We start from the raw sequence: 17,546 nt of genomic DNA on the forward strand, positions 1-17,546 counted from the left end.
ATTGGACCCAGCGGTCTGACCTACTCTGATTGAAATATCAGCATGTGTTTCTCTCTCTCACCCTCTGTATTTTGCATTAGAAATGTTAATACTGGTCGTGGCCAGAGAAAAATTGAGACAGTTAGAGATAGGGCCCAATCAGAGCTCAATCACACAGGAAGCGTTTTTAGCAGCATAGAGCAGCTTTTGTAGTTGTTTTCAATGTGAGTGAAGCGTTTTGCCCGCTGCTTTTTTCTGCTCTTCGTGCCTCACGTTTTGGATGAGCGCCTTGAACACCACGAGTTGAAGAAAAGTTCAACACAGAGCAGAAAGTTGTTTTTTTCTCTACTGTCCAATCGGATCAACGGAGAGGCAGGACTTCTCCGGAGACACACACCGATAAACACAGCAGATCACCCGGAGCTTTACGACTTCACACACCAGAGTTACTATGATATAAACAGAAGACAGCAGGGAGGCAAATTAGAGCTCCACTCCAAATTATGGGTAACTTCTTATCATGGATTTTTATTGTTTATAATTATTGTATAATTTAGCTAAATTACATTGATGCTAGCCAGCACAATAAACAACAGCTGGTTGAGTGACTGACAGCTGATCGCCAGCTGATTCTGTGGTTGCCTAGCGACAATAACACAAAAACGCAGCAGGCTGCTCTGCTTCAGGCTTCAACAAACCAAGGCAGTGCTGCGCGCCTCGTGTTGTTCAGCCTTCACAACCTGTCATGTGTGATCGGGCCCATACAGGACACATACACACACACACACACACATACATACATACACACACGCACACACAAGTTCATGTCGTGTTCAAAATATTACTTGACAATCTCCTGATGGCTATGACATGCTGCTACATATGCCACTATTGCCCAGTGGTACAAAATCAATCGTCATGTCACAGAGGGATGAAGTGGTGGAGAGAAGAGAGAGAGAGAGAGAGAGAGAGATGGACAGATGGATAGATAGAGAGGGAGAGCTTGGGGGAGATAAATGTAAAGTAAGAGGTGGTTGGAGACGTGCAGTAAGAAAGAAGGAAAAAAGGGGGAAAAGGGGAGATGATGAAACAAGGGACAGAGAGACAAGATGTACTGTAGGCCAGAGAGAGAGAGAGAGAGAGAGAAAGAGAGATAAGAGTGAGAATTGGAGTCCACAGAGAAAAGAAGAGTTAGTGAGCGAGCATTTCGTACCTGCATCCTCTCCAGCATATCGAAGAACTCTGCAGACTGAAACAGAGAGAGAGAGAGAGAGAGAGAGAGAGAGAGAGAGGAAGATTACAAAACATGAAAAACTGAGTGAAGTTTAACTGACAAATAACGGTGTTAGACCAACAGCTCAGTCCTCACACTTAAGTGGGTTCTTATTTAAACCTCACGCTCACTGAGTGTTTGAGCCCCCGACACAAAACACACATCGGTAACATGGATCCTGCCAGCATGTACTTTGTGTAACTACTGTATCCACCACACTGTAAACTCAGCACCACAGGCCGGGAGAGAGCGGGGAGGGAGGGGCGGGGCAGGGGAGAGACGACCCAACAGCCTCTCACACCCACATGCACACACACTGATAAGCAACCATTTCCTCACTGAGTCACTCTCACACACACACACACACACACACATGCATCCATGAGTGCATTCACACATGCTTGTCCCCAGGGTTTCCACCTTGTCACATAAACAAGTTGTGAGGGTGATAATGGTCTACATGCTTTGCGTCTGTGTGTGTGTGTGTGTGTCTTTGTGCTCAGATTTTTGTGTGTGTATAATGTGGTAACGCAGCGTCTGCAGTGTGTTTTAGGCTACACAAGCGCGTACACACACACATGCGCACCCACACACCCACGCATTCACACGGAAATTATTGTCACTTCTTGGCACCGAATTGTACTTCATGTGAAAAAACAAAAAACAAAATGCCTGGCTTTTAAGGAAGCAATGAATGAAAATGCTGCTGAGGGAAAGTACAATAAGAACAACATACTAATAGCATGTTTTATTATTATGAAAAGGCAGCAGCACTGTGGTTCCTCTACTATAGACCATAACTTACAGTACACAGCCGTTGCACAACATTAACAAATGGATTTACTCTTTTGGCGGTTACATAATTTACACTACTTATGAAAGCTGCTATTTCATGTGTTTTGGATTAATTCCAAAGTGACACCCATACTCTCTGAACAGATTCACACATGTTAAAAGTAAATGAAACTAAGTAAAATGATAGTCTATATATCACTGATAAATGAGCTACTACAACCTACTTTGAATGACTTCTACACATGCACAGACACACAAACAAATACTTCAGTGCGGCGATTGTGCATGCAATAGCGCTATAAAATACAAAGCAACTGGAACAGGGAAATAAATGCCTTACCAATGAACCGTAGGTCCTTAAATGGGGAAATCTGGATGGATATTTAACTGGTGTTTTACAGCCCTTTTGATGGTAGAGTTACAGCAGTAAAAACCTGTAAAACTCCACATTTTGACAGCAGTAAAAAAAAAACCTCATGTCTCTCCCATGGTTACCTGAGCTTAGGTGAAAATCTATAAATCTATCATCACCACTCCCACTGCTGACAGAGCCAGGGGAGAGAGAGAGAGAGAGAGAGAGAGAGAGAGAGAGAGCGAGACAGAGACAAAGACAGAGACAGAGACAGAGACAGAGACAGACAGAGAAAGACAGACAAAGAGATTATGTGTTATCTGTTTTGGCAACATGGTTTATTGGTGATTTTATTCCAATAAACCATGTTTAACTGAAGAGAGAGAGAGAGGGAGAGAGAGAGAGAGAGAGAGAGAGAGAGACATTATCTACAGTATGAGTTAATATTTAACCAGTTAAAGGTGCTGTAAGCTGATACAGGTACTGGAGAGTCAACACCATCCAGCCACACCAACAATAACTACAGCTGTCTATCTATCTCTGTTAGATACACAGCTTTGCCAGCCAATATGTTCTCAGCCAACTGTACATGTTACCCTGTAGTGTGTGTGTGTGTGTGTGTGTGCGCGCACCTGCATGTAATGTGTGTGTTTACATGTGCTTGTATCTGTGCTTGTGCCTGTAGATGAGTGTGCTCCTCATCCATCAATCACTTAGCTCTACAGACCATGAACTCCTGGTTGTCCCACGGACTCATTTTAAATCCAGCGGTGACTTTTTCTGTTGTGGCTCCAGAGCTGTGGAGCTGCCTGCCTCTTGAAGTCAGGTCAACAAGTTCTATTGATTGTTTCAAACATCTCCTTCACACTCATTTTTACTCTTTGGCCTTTTATTGATATCTGTCTGTACTGCTTATATTGTCTTCACTGCTTGTTTGTTATGTTTAGTTTTATTCTGTCTGTAGGCCTACTGCTCATTTTGTCTTTGCTGCTTCTTTTCCTTTTATGTTTGTATCTGCAGTATTTTTGTAAATCAATGAGAACTTAACCCTAACCCTAACCCACCCTACAACACTTTAACACTGTTAAACACAGCTGTTGTTGATATATCTTACATTTCTGTGCCCATTCTGTTGTTGTCCTTTGGATAATTGACCAAATGGAGACAATGTGATGTCATGTTGGGATATTTGCAGCGCAGCTACAGTGGAGTTTAAAAGCAGAATGTTTTTTTTAAACTATCTGAAACATCAGTGGTGAACATCAGATTGTGGTGTCAGTCCCTCAGAATCAAAGAGCGAGGACTTCTTTCTAGATTGACCATTCTGTATCGACGATCAACAATCATACAAGGAGAAATACATCCTAGAAGAGGACGAGATACCAATGTCTCTGCTGAGAGTAGCCTCAAAAGCCCATAATACAGTGCAGCCACAAGACATGCTGGGTGATACTGAAGTCGATACTTGTACATGTGCTCGACGTCATGCGTGATCAATGAAGACGCAGAGCCGTTCAATTTCCCACCTGTTTCAACCGGCCCTGTACTGTAGACTACAGCGCTGCTTGGACGTGATGCGTCATTCTCACAATGAATCATGGGGGTTCCAATTAATTCTTGCCGGTCAAGACGTCATCTGATTTTGGAATCGTACTTCGGCGGTTAGATATTGCATAAAATGCATCATGGAGGACACGGGAAATGACGCTTGCTTTTTCTCGCTCTCTTGCTCTTACTATCCTACATCCACCTACATGTATAACCCACAGCTGAATGGAGCAAGTTCAGGCACGTCCTCTGGGGGCTGTTGAAAGGCATTCTGGGAAATTGCTTCATCCCTGAAAAACTTTTTTATGTGAAAACAGAGGTGTGAGCTATACATCCACACAGCACATATAGACCATGGCAGTCTACAGGATGCTGCAGCTCGTCACCACAGTTCGAGTGGCATCCTGTGGTTCTGTCAGTGTGTTCAATCATCTCTATCCCAGACAAGAACAAGGACAAGGCAATAAAAGAGACAGCCATCTGTCTTTCTGCCTGGCTGTCCATCCAAAAAGGGCTGAGTGTCCGCCAAGCCCAGACGTCTGTCTGCTACTTTTCTGTCCTTGCGCCTTTCTCCTATCTCTCTTCTCTCAGCTATTTCACTCCCTCACTATGCTAATCACCTCTCTCTTCTCTCTTTGCCCTCTGTAATCTCGTCTCCCTTTCTCTCCTGTTTCTCTCTTCCTTCCTTTTATCTGACCTCATCTTTCATTCTTGGCCATACCCCTCTTCACTCTCTTTTCACCCCTCTTTTCTCTTTCTCTGCATCTCTCTCTCTCTCTCTCTCTCTCTCTCTCTCTCTCTCTCTCTCTCTCTCTCTCTCTCTCTCTCTCTCGCTCTCTCTGTCTAGCCCAGCAACAACATCTGCATCTCTTATCTCCCATGGCAACCCGTTGGGTCCACCACAGACCATAGGCAGATTAGACTGCCTCCCTGCCTGCCTGCCTGCCTGCCTAGCTGGCTGACTGACGGACTGACTTCCTGGTAGAATTCACAGATACTCATGTAAAGCCATGAACACAGCCACACAGAAAGTAATGATATACTGTATGTCACAGACAGTGGCAGTGGAAGTGGTTCCAATGCTTTGGGTTGTTAACTTCAACATTAAGGAAACATTAAAGAATTTAGCTGCACAGATACAAACTGTTAGACTGGAGGGAGGGACCATAAAAAAACGCATGATTAGTGTGTAATATACACACTGAGAACTGGGAACTGCTCCACTTCTCCTGTGATACAAGTCTCTGTTACAGTCCTGCTGAGCCAAACAGACATGAAAGCAAGTAACACCATGCTATCCTTGTTATCAATCCGTAATAGTTGCTTGGAGAGCAGAAAAGGACTATATGATAGGTATGATAACACATTTTCTAGTCCATTGCAGTTCAGTTCTGCATTATGAGAGAGGCTCGTTCAAAATAACATTACCTCAGCCAAAGTTAGCATTGTCCAAGCAGTGTCCTAGCATGTTTGGAGGATTTTATCCACAGAGTTCCAGAGAGGTCAGCGCTGCTTGCTCTCCTGCCCACACCATGACTCCTTCTCTGGGTAGAGAAGAGGCCCACAGTGGGGTCTGAGGGGTGGAGGGAGGACGGACGGGTGGGCCTGAGAAAGAGGGCTCTGACCTCTTAGCTATCAGATGCATAAACAGACCCAGGCACGTGAATATGAACAGTATACACCCTTAGTACAGCTGCGGCAGCATTGCTCTTTCAGAGGAGTATTTTCTTTTTTCTGCCACACTGGTTGATATTCGCATTGACACACATGTATATTTCACATTTTGCAATGGATCAATAATGTTTTGGCTTGGCCCCTGGGTTATGAAATGTGGTCATGAAATGTTTTCTACATGTGGGCGCAATATCAGCTGAAAATACAAAATAAATACAAAATGGCAAAATTGGAGAGATGCAGTGTCTACAGGACAGCAATGCCATGCAGATTACGGCAACACTAGGGCAACACTAGGGTTAACCCAATGTATTGTCAAGAAGAATAACTCTACTGTATTGCTACACTTAGCTGTCTTTCAGTATCATAGTAGCCAAAATGCATCGTTAGCATTGCCCAAAATGAATAAATTCCACACCTGTTACACAAAACTGCTTTGCAAGCTCAATCTAGTTGCATTTTTTTTTGTCACACATAGATTTGCCACTGCAGCTGCAAAGCTTAACAAGACTGTAACACCGGAAGAGTGGTCATCACTCAATACGAGGTGAGAGAGCGCCCTTTGAATGACTTCTGGACTGACTGACCTGAATTTGGCTCCTGATGAACACGTCTTGTGCCATGGCAAAAATAATTCACCTCCTTACAAAGGGTTTATTCCAGTTCCATTATAGAAGTATTGCCTTAAGCTGATTACTCCCAGTAGTCGGAGCATTGGTGTACATGTAAACATACTCATTGAACCACACACTTTGAATGAAAACATTAGACAAATTCTTCTCACTAACAAACAATATGGCTGTTATTTGAGTCAAATGTATAGTATGCAAACTTACCTCAACTACAGAGGCTTTAACCATAAAATAGCTGAACAGTGACCTGCTGATCACCCCCTTTTTTCCCCCTCTCCTTTCTATTTACGGTACAAAACTACTTCCTTCTCCCTCGCTTTCTGCTGTACAGTCTGAGACATACACATCTCTCTCTCTCTCTCTCTCTCTCTCTCTCTCTCTCTCTCTCTCTCTCTCTCTCTCGGCTTTTTATCTCTATTTTGCCCTTCCATTTAATGCTTAAAGCTTAAACAGGAAAGTCAAGTCGGGCGGCAAACTGAATTTTTTGTTGAAACAGAACAGGTTGTTCCAGTGTGTCTGTATATCCACAACACACACACACACACACACACACACACGCACACACACACACGTAAACACTTTGACCAAAGCCCCACGTCAGGCCTGAGGTCCCGTCTCAGTTATGTTTACTTGTCTCTCCATCAGTGTCTTTGTAAGAAGAGGATGTGTGAGTCATTGCATAATGTAAAATGGCATAAAAAAAAACATGCCAACGCTCCTACCTGTGTACACTCACAGAAGTTTGTATCACTATACTTGTGAGGATTTATTCCCTAACCTAAGCTAACCTAACCTCACCTAACCTAACCTAACCCTGTCCACAACATAACTGTTACCCTAACCTAAGCCTAATTCTAACCTTGACCCTAAACCCCAGTCCTTAACTAGCCCCTAAACTTAGGACAGACAAAATGTCCTCACTTCATCTTTCCATCCTTGTGAGAACATTGGTCCTTGTACATGTAGAAATTCAAGAACACACACACACACACACACACACACACACAGACACACACACACACACAAACCAGTTGCAATGCTATCATGTGCAGCAGCTCCAGCAGCCCAGGTGATAATGGGACCGGTATCCCATGTGGGTAGCATACAGCTGGTGTAAGAGCTGTGCCAGCCTCATGCATGGCCTTTGTGCCAGCCGTCTGCTTCATAGGTGTGCCAGATGTAGAGGAGCCCTGTTTCCATGGCCATGTGGCTGCCCAGGAGGCTCAGTTTTATGGCCATTGTATTGGGAGGGCAGTACCAATAGCTGCGTTGTGTAGCAACAACATCTAATTTGTGTAATCAGAAGCTAGTGCAATTTTGGCATTTCGACGACATCAGCCAGCAGATACACAACAGAGGATAAGCTAGCTTGAGATAAAGAAATACATTTTTGATACAAAGCTCTTCGATCAACTTACTCTTGTACAACCTGCTTTCTCCTCTGTGATTTTGTGTGTTTAGTAGAGGCGGAATGATACTGATTCTGGTTGCTTTCCATTGACAAATAATTACTTAATATTTAACAGCCAGAACCTTTACCAGAACAGACATTTTTAATAGATAAGTTTATAAGCTAGCAGCCCCAAGGAGTTACAATTACTAAAGGAAGATTGAAGATGGAAATGGAGTCTGTCAGGTTAATTCAGTGTAGCCTACTCAGTAATAAAAACTAGGGCTTAAATCCCCTATGGACAGGTCAAGCCTTTTCTCAGGGCAATAGGGTGACATGATAAGAGCATCAGGATTTAATGCACTGCTTCTTGTTTACACTAGTTGAACATGTGAGCGGAGGTTAGCGAATGTTACTGCCTGTTTGTTACTTCTTTATGGTGCTTTACAACAAATTAACCTCTCCAGTTGTTAAAACAATAAATCTTTTGACATAACTGCTAGTTTAAGGGCCTACTCATATACATTAATTGAGAAAATTTCTGAGGATTGCAGTGGCATATCTGAAATGGTTTGTGAAGAAGGATATACTGATGGTTAGAGCAGCTGCTACCATCAAGCTAGCTACATTGATTAAAGCCAAGTAGCGTACAGTTGTTAAAATGTTCAGAGCTAGCAGAATTAAAATGTTCAGTGGTTTAAGGTAGTAAATTCAAACAGTGAAAGCTCATTTGACATTACATCATTGCTAGCATACAGCCTGCATGTGGTTTAGCTATTTTAGGCTAGAGTTATTCAAACGTGAAGCCATGATTAACCTATTTTTTGTTAAATGTGCATCCTGATCTGAAGGTGTTACACCAAATGGGATGGGTTCGTTTTTTTGACACATACTGTTCCACCTCTAATAAGTGTACTAGCTTGCACTTGCACATGTGCCATAACCACCCAATAATGGACACACAGATGTGAAACTGTGATCAGTCTTCTCTTTGCACAATGCTAAATTAAGTTACTGAAAGACATAATTTGCCAGAAAGTCAATGCTTAAACTTGTTTGTTATTTTTAGGCTACTGAATCCTCAGTCTTACACAGAGAATCTCTCTCACACACATTACAGCTCAAGCTGCATAGTCTTATGGCTGAGTTGATGTGGACTGTGATTATAATTAATTATAAGTTTCACGTCCACTGTACCAGTGTGACACCGATGATGAATATCCAACCATTAGACCCCACTACCTCACTGGGAAAATGGAGGCTAGGAGATTGCTAATTACCAGAAATCAGCCACACATCCAGGACATAATTGATGTCCTCTGGCTTGCAGTAACATTTGTCTCTCATAGATCCCACATCTTGTCCTGACCATGTTTTCTGCTCAGTCAGTCAATCAATCCGTCACTCACTCACTCCCTCTCTCTTACCATAAGCTATCAAACTTTCTCCCCCCTCTCCTCTCCTCTCCTATCTCGCTCTGTGTCGTCTTCTTGCAGATTCAATAAAGCTGGCTTAGTTCAAGGTGACATACTGTAGAGAGTGGCTCCCTCCTAGAGGAGCCATCTATTTCCTGTATATCACTCTGCTAATCTGCCTCAGTGCAAAAACATACCACCCTTTTATCATACCAGAGGAAAAATGAAAAATTCTTCAGCTGCAGTACAGTGCAACACAGTGTGAGTAATGAATGTCTGAAAAGATCACACCGAGGAATCTCACGCACACAATAATAAATGCTTGTTCTATACATAGAGTACAAAATTGAGCGAGCCTATGCCACCACCGCACATAGTGTATCACTACATGAATAAATGTGGCAGCAACTGAGAGAAATTGTCTTCTAAAGATTGATTGTTTATTCCTGCTCTTCTTATTCTTATATGCAGAGGTAGCTCCCTGAACATTTTTGGTTTCGCTCTAAACCCACCTACCATTTTGAATTTGTCAATTCATGGGTCTGGCTAAAGTTTCCTTTGTGGTCAGCCCTGAGAATGAAGCAGCTACAGGTTACATCAAACTCTTTGCTACTGTGATTGGTCAGAAACAATCTGAAATTTAAATATTATTAGTTCAGTGGATAATCCAATTGCCTTTCATATGACACAGCTTTTTCTGGCATGAGGAAAGTTCCTGGATCTGGACAAATATATCCCACCTGCCACCTGCCCACCTAATCGTCTGAGTCTGATTTTTCAATCTATCAACAACACTAGGACCAAGGTTAGTTCTCTAAACTCAAGCAAACTTCAATTAGAGAAGAAAAAGTAGAGTCTGGGTGGAGATTTAGCCTAGTCATTTGTCCCTAATGGTGTCACGCTTATGAGACCAAATGTCTCTTGGGGATAATCAATCAAGATTCATACCGGTTATACTCTTTGTTTCTGTGCTAGAGATTTAAAGGATAGTGGTGGAGACATACACAACTGAAAGGCACACGCCAAGAAGAGCACATTTGAATTCCTGCATCAGCTGTGCATCCTGTGCCGTCTCGCTTTCTGCCTCCCGCCCCACATGAAGGCAGCTCAACAAATAACAGGGTTTAAATCCAGCTACCGTTGACAAAAAGATTGCATGACTCCAAGCGTGGAGGAGCGGTCGCAGCCAAACTGTGAAGAGTAGCGTTCAATTCACGCAATACCCTCTCCATCTACAGTATTCTCTGTGATGGCAATAATGAAAACAAACAAGGGAGCATCTCACTGATATTGGAGGCTGCCCTCACTTGAGTTTCTATGACTTATTAAACAGCAAGAAAAAAAGGCATCCAAGCTATATAGTGTAGAGTTAAAACCCTAAATAAAAACTAATTTGGCTAAATACATTTTAGGTATAGATAAATCTACATAGATATTTGGACAGTTCTACTGTGAAAATGCACTTTTTTGCAACTTTGAAAGCCCATTGTCTTTAAAAATACAGCTCACCAGAACATAAATAAAGAAAGTAGAAGGGAGACAAGACCATGAATAAAAACCAACACCCACTGTAATGCGACATATCATGAAACACAGTGCCAACAGCTTTTAAAGTCTTTACTTCTTCGTTTTAAATCAGGTTATGTAATCTGTGTCATGTTGTGAAGTGTTTGTTTGTTCTTGTTCTTGCGACACTGTCATTTGTCTCTGGGCTGCTTTGCTTGCTAAAGGGGTTTCTCAATGAGGATAATCTGAATCAATGCATCGTCTAATTGGCCTAAAGGTCTAAAGGTCCTTAAAAGGGCAAAATATGTCAGTGGGAAAGTCAGTAAATCAATAAGTCTATTTTAAAGTGTGTTTGTGTTTGCATGCATGTGTACATACTTCCATAATGTCTGTGTATACACCTTTATGTGTGTGTGTGTGTGTGTGTGTGTGTGTGTGTGTGTGTGTGTGTTTGTGTGTGTGTGTGTTCATGTGAGTGTGAATCTTGGTTTACTTGATTTTACTTATCCAAAACCCTAGATACAAAGCCCAAGACCATATCATTTTCCACACCTACAAACTGTGTGTGTGTGTGTGTGTGTGTGTGTGTGTGTCCTACCTTCATGCTGGGCGGTGCAGTGCGGGGTGGTGAGGGGGGACATTCTCCCAGAGGGACGTTGGAGATGGTCAGCAGCTCCTGTTTCCTGGAGAGAAGAAGACAAGATGAGGAACAAGGTTGACGTTTATCGACATTGATGACCACCAAAGTGTTTCAAATTTTATATTATCAAAGGTCACCCCGCTTCATTGGGTTACGCAATAAATTTTGACTGTAATGTGATTTGACTGATGCACCGTCACCCCCCTTGAAGAATGGATACAGGACGACCGGGTAAGAAAGACAAGATGAGGACAGAGTGATCTCTCGCTCTGAACAGCTAACAGCTAAATGAACATCTAACACTGAACAGCGTAAACCAACACAGTCTCATAAAATTTCATAAAATGAACACAATCTTTGAAACACATGAGAAAACATGTGAACATTACATTCCTCCACCACAAATTGGATTATGTGACAATACCACAATGTAGATTATGTGACACACCATTTTCACCTGTTCGTCATGTGAAAAGGTTAGAGAACAGTTCAGTTTAGGCAAGTAAAACAATTTGGATACGGATAGGGTAAGGTTTTGGTCATGATTAAATAAGAAAAACTTATGGTAAAAATGAACCTCTTGGCATGAGGTGGGAATTGAACCCATGTAGTCAGAGTTGAAGGCAAGAGTAGGCTACACACCCATCCACCCCCCCAACGACAACACCTTTAGCTACTACACCGTTATTTCAAACTATCAAACTCCTGCCTATTTATATATAGTCATGTCTCCTTCACAAAATGATTCATGGTGGGTAAATGTATTTCTCTCTCTTAATGTGCACAGAGCACATATTTACATTTTATGATACTGTTCTCATTTCACAAAATTTCGGGAGACCACAAGGCTGGCTTAAGCAGAAGCTAACTCTGAACAGCTAGCAGAGCAGCTAACTTTGAGCTGCCAACACTGAACAGTTAACTGGAGAGCTAAATGGAAAGCAACTCGACCTCACAGAAATACGTAAAATTAACATGACTTGTTAACATCAAATTACGTTCCAGTGGCACGTAAACTGCTACGATTATGTGTTCCCAGCATGAAACGATTAGGTGAAGGAGACCTTCAGTTTTGACATTTATACCGTGAGTGACAGTATTTCTTCTAACCATGACCAAAGCCTTTCCTTAACCTTAACCAAGTTGTTTTAGTTGTCAAACCAAACCTTAACCAAAGTTGTTCATGTATTTGTGTGAGATCAGGTTGATGAAAAGCTAACTGAACAGCTAACTCTGGACAGCTGAGCAGCTAAATGAAAAGCTAACAGAACAGCTAATGTCTGAGCAGCTAACACTGAACATCTACAGTAACTTAACAACTAACTGAACATCTACATGAAAAGCTAAATAAAAAGCTAACACTGAACAGCTAACACTGATCTCCTTTAATCTCCTTTAATCAAAATCTTGTATCTAATTTTGCCCTATTATGGCCTTATTTTATCCAGCATTACAAGGTTTTCACACACCAGCGGCAGTGACTAGCGACAGACCACACAATGGGTAGGCTACGGTTTAGTTAGTCACTTTCAGTCTAGTTTGATATATTCAGTGACATGTTGTGTAACCTAGAGCCATACGGTGATTCCAAAACAGTCAATTTAAGTCCTATGATTTTAAATTAACTTTATATATATATAACAAATATATATAATAAATATAATAAATATTTATATATGTTAATAAAAGTTGTGAAGCCTGTGAGCCAGCAGGTAATGACAGCTTGGAATTACGCAGTGAGGTGTCAGATGGCTTTCTGCTGTTTTAATATGCTCTCTGCCGTCCCACAGGCAGTCAAGAGGAGGCTTTAGGAGAAGTCCTGTGGGGCTGGGAGCCTCTTCTCCTCATTGTCCCTCATCCTCTCTACATGGAAGCATGAGTGCACATTAATGATTCCAGATGTTAAAGGTTTAGTTGTCACCAGGAGACAGAGGAAAGATTAGGTGGCGAGAGACCCGAGGCACAGAAAGCCAGTCATCTATTCTTATGAAATCCGGAGGCTTCTGAAAGTAAATAAGGTCACATATGGTGCTTCATCTGACATCGAATATCTTGCTGGCTGTTGCGGCAAGTAATATTCCACAAGATCAAGTAAAGTTAGTAAGGTAATGAAAGAGAGAATGGAGCGGAGGTGCTCTAACCCCCTAAAGACTTCTCCAAAATCCTCCTCTAGCCCTGTTTCGGGACTGCAGAGAGGACATTAAAACCGCAAAAGCCACGAGGACACATCGGTCACTCACTAGACTCTCTCTCACTCTGCTACCTCAAGCACACAACTGCAGAATGTGAATGTTGGATGTGTATATATAGAGAGTCATTTATATATATAGTCTATTGCCTATATCTTGTCCATTTGCACACTTATGTGAGGTCCTGTTGTCCTTTGTAAGGTCTATGTGTGAAACCTATTAATATGTCTGTCAATATGCCACGAAGACAGATTCCTGCACAGTTCCAATATAACATATCCACCATTTAGGAAGGGATACATAGCATTTTGGAAAAAAAATTGTGAACTCATCATGTACTTGATGATCAAATTCATCCTTATTCTGATTCTGAATATCAGATATCACCTTGTCACATTGTCTGGGTGTTAATATGTGTCATTCATGTTACCAAGAATAAGTATAGCACTACCGTTCCATGAGAATATCTTTCCAGTGTCACATCCATAAAGCCTGTGCTTGCCAGCATGAAAGCCGCAATGCCAACAAATCAAATTCAAATGTTTGGCCTTGAATTAAACCAAAGATTGTATTTCGACCGGAGCAGAAAGCTTCAGCTGACCTCTTCAGACTCAGCGTTCGGAGGTGCAGCCCAAGTATGGGACCGACAAAATTAGGGTTGTAATTGAGTGTTTACGTGAAATGAATACACCCCTTCTTTCCTTTCATTAGCCGGAACCATTATGGCTCACTCGCCGTTTTCTGATGTAATCGCGTCAAGTGGAAGCAGCACGCTCACACACAACCACACACTTTATTAATGTGCGCAACAGTGTGAGCGTGCAGCAACAGATACCAGTATAGCAGCCCCGCCATGAGAGGTAATGAAACGGGAAAAGGAAGAGTGAGAGAAGGAAAAACTGCTTCTGTTCCTATCCCTCCTTGAATTGAATCAATGTCAATATTCCCCTCTCTCACTTTGTCTCTCATTCCCTCTTGTCAATCCCTACTGGCTGCAAGGTTCACAGAGACCCAGAGGAAGGTGGAAAGTCACAGCCCAAGCAGACCAGACTCCCCATTAACAGCTGCAGGCCAAACCCAAACCCAAACCCAAACCCTAAAAACCATGTTCGGCAGAGCCAAGCTCTATTCATCCCAGAGCAAAACCCAAGCACACTGGCCAGTTCTTTCCATGGGCTCAGCATTCACACAATGCACCACTGTCTCCCCCTGTGTCTGTAATGTTGAGGTATGTTAGCTCGCAGAAGTCAAGGGTGGACCATGTTTGAAGAAGCATTAGATGCCAAAACAGCCTGGGAGAGTATGCAACTGGAAAACAGAATAGAATAGAATAGAATAGCAAGGTTTGTGCAAGGGAGAGTGCATTATTGAGAGCAAGTAAGCTCTTGCAAGTAATTTAAGAGGTGGGATTTGTTCCAAACTCAGTTATAGTGGGACCGGCCTGAGGAAAGGAGGACACCTTGTTGTTTTCCATCTGTGAAGAGGAAAAGCTTGTTCAGCCACCGTCCCCGGGGCCAATCCCCGCTGTGCGGCTCTATAGCTCTGCTGTATGGCTGTATGGACACAAGGACAACACCTATCTCTTTCTCTGTCTCACACACTCACACAGAGATGCTGTTTGCAGAGGAAAATTGTGTGTGTCCATGAGAGAGAGAGAGAGTGAGAGGGGGGGGGGGGGGGGAGAAAGCGAGCTGCTGTCCTTGCTGTCTGGCCTGTCTCTGTGGTAATAAAACAACAGCTACGTCACGACAACTGACTCCCACCCAGGGAGGGAGGGGGGAGCATATACCGAGAGAGAAGGGAGGGGACGAGGAAAGGAGTTAGGGAGTAAAGGTCACAAAGTAGGAAAGAGTGAGGGAACGGTGGAGTGAGGGCTGGATGACAATGTATGCATTTGATGATACTCCAAAATCACTACTCCAAATAGCATTTGTAATATCATGGTAAGGAGGAAAAAGAGGGAGAGAGAGAGGGGGAAATGGGGGAGAGAGAGAGCGAGAGAGAGAGAGAGAGAGGGAGAGAGGGAGGGGAAGGAGAAGTGAGAATGAATGCTGCGGACGGGGAGAGTGAGGTAGATGCAGCATGACGCAGGAAAACAGAGGAAACAGACAGAGAGTGACACGCAGGAAATAAAAGGAGCCAATGAGAAAAACAGTCAGTAAGGGTAACAGACAGAGGTGGTCCCCTGTGCCTCATTATTCCTAGATTGTCAGAGAATCAAATCAAAACATCTAGCCTATTTTGTATTTTTCTGTTGATGTTAACTACGCAGGCTCTGCTCCCTCTAATAGAGGGGAAAGATTGGATAACTTTGTCATGTTAACAGGCATAAAGAGACTGATTCACAAGTACCAGGAAAGGCTCTGTGTAATTTACATGCTCCCTGTTCTTCACTATGACTTGATGGATAAAGGAGAAATGAGAATGTCACACACTGCACTGCACAGTAAAATTTCATCTTTTTTTATTTTTTTGATTAATATTGTTATATTTGTTTTGGTTGGCATCAAGGAAGTGAAATGAAATCACATGTTCAAATTGGATTCAAAGCTCTGGCTCCAAGCTGGCACACAGAACATGTGCAGCAGAATTTCCCACTAAGTCAAACTGTTGTGGCTGCAGCACAACTGTTAATTACTATATTGTATTATACACAATGTGCCCTTCATTCATGTCATACAGTAAATAGTGGCTGCTAGGAACATATGGCAGGCGTGCCGGTTTGTATGACACTTTGGCTTGGCTCACTGTCAAGAACTACAAACACATGGCAGCAGCGACACTCCAGAGTCATAAAAAGGCTTTTAAAGGATTTTTGGAAATAGTGGTTGTTGTTAGCCCCCCCTTAGCCTGTATTTATCCTGCATTTGAACTGTAGCTTTGTCCAAAGTCTTCCTTTTATGGATAGAGTAAGACACAGTGCAGCAGCACTGTGCAAAAGGTGGGACCTTTAATACGGCTGCATGTGCAGGAATTAGGATCTGACTAATATACTGTTTTTGGATCTGATACCGATACCAATAAGCAGTCAAGATATATCCATCAGTACTGACACAATCACAAACTTCTTTTGAGGTATTATTGTTACTGAACATACTATCCCAGCATGCATTGGACAGAACTTGGCAGGGAAACACCCTGGACAGGTCACCAGTCCATCACAGAGCTAACACAGATAGACAGACAGTCACTCTCACACTCACTCAAGTTTCCAATTCACCTGACATGCATGTCTTTGAACTGCTGGAGGAAACCGAAGCCCCCCGGAGGAAACCCACACAAACCCTTGCTGTGAAGCCTCAGTGCCACTCCACAACGATTTCTCCTCAAATGTCTAGTGTACATTAAATGTGAAAACCTTAAAATCAACCACTCTGCTGAGAAATTTTTTTGCTGATCTTATTGGTGCATTATCAGCTGAACAAATTAAAATACGGATATATCTGCGAAGGTCAATATCGCACCGATATATGGGAGTGTACACCCATACCAACCTGTGAGGTTTTGTATACATCTTGCCTTTTAGCCTCTATCACCTGAAGCTAAGATGAGTAGTAGTTGTAAGCCAATGCACTACGCAAAAATAGGGCAGATCATGCTCCACATCTACATCCAAACTAGCACAAGATGTACCTTCCTAGTGCATATAATCTATAATCCTGCTCGCATTCGTATTTGCATTGCTAATTATGGTTGATTCAACAGTAATTAGATCTACACAGTCATCATGTTTATCTAATGATCCAAGTAGTGTGTGTGTGTGTGTGTGTGTGTGTGTGCGTGTGTGTTTGACAGAGAGAGAGAGAGAGAGAGAGAGAGAGCTCAAGTACTACATCTATCTGAATTGTTTCATGTATTGATTACACCCTTGAAATAAGATTAGGATAGCGGGACAGCAGGTACACACTAGGACAGAGAGAGAGAGAGAGAGAGAGAGAGAGAGAGAGAGAGAGACAGGGGAGGGGGTGCAGCACCTGTGTACACATCTCCAGATTATGGACGAATTGCAGGAAAAAGAGGCGCAGAGAGGATGAAAACAAGGAAGAAGTCGACCGAACAAGGGAGGGTGAGATCTGAAAATGGAATGTGGGGAAAAATGTGCAGGAGAGAGAGAGAGAGAGAAAGAGAGGAGAAGGTGCAGCCAGGGGTCTGG

At 42.6% G+C, this 17,546-nt stretch overlaps 1 protein-coding gene across 2 annotated transcripts in view; it reads right to left on the minus strand.

Annotated features, from left to right (window-relative positions):
* rap1gap2a (RAP1 GTPase activating protein 2a) overlaps window positions 1-17,546 on the minus strand; it is a 73,700-nt gene that overhangs the window by 16,619 nt on the left and 39,535 nt on the right. For both annotated transcript variants that reach the window (XM_071533265.1, XM_071533266.1), the window contains exons 3-4: window positions 11,163-11,247; window positions 1,193-1,228 (exon numbers count right to left, since the gene is read on the minus strand). In XM_071533265.1, the coding sequence (XP_071389366.1) occupies window positions 1,193-1,228; window positions 11,163-11,247 (121 nt within the window). The remainder of the gene's footprint in view (window positions 1-1,192; window positions 1,229-11,162; window positions 11,248-17,546) is intronic.

The sequence above is a fragment of the Centroberyx affinis genome, unplaced genomic scaffold, assembly GCF_046629955.1.
Source record: "Centroberyx affinis isolate AG114_WGS23_722 - 3 ecotype Tasmania unplaced genomic scaffold, CSIRO-AGI_Caff_v1 ptg002349l_1, whole genome shotgun sequence".
Lineage (NCBI taxonomy): Eukaryota > Metazoa > Chordata > Actinopteri > Beryciformes > Berycidae > Centroberyx > Centroberyx affinis.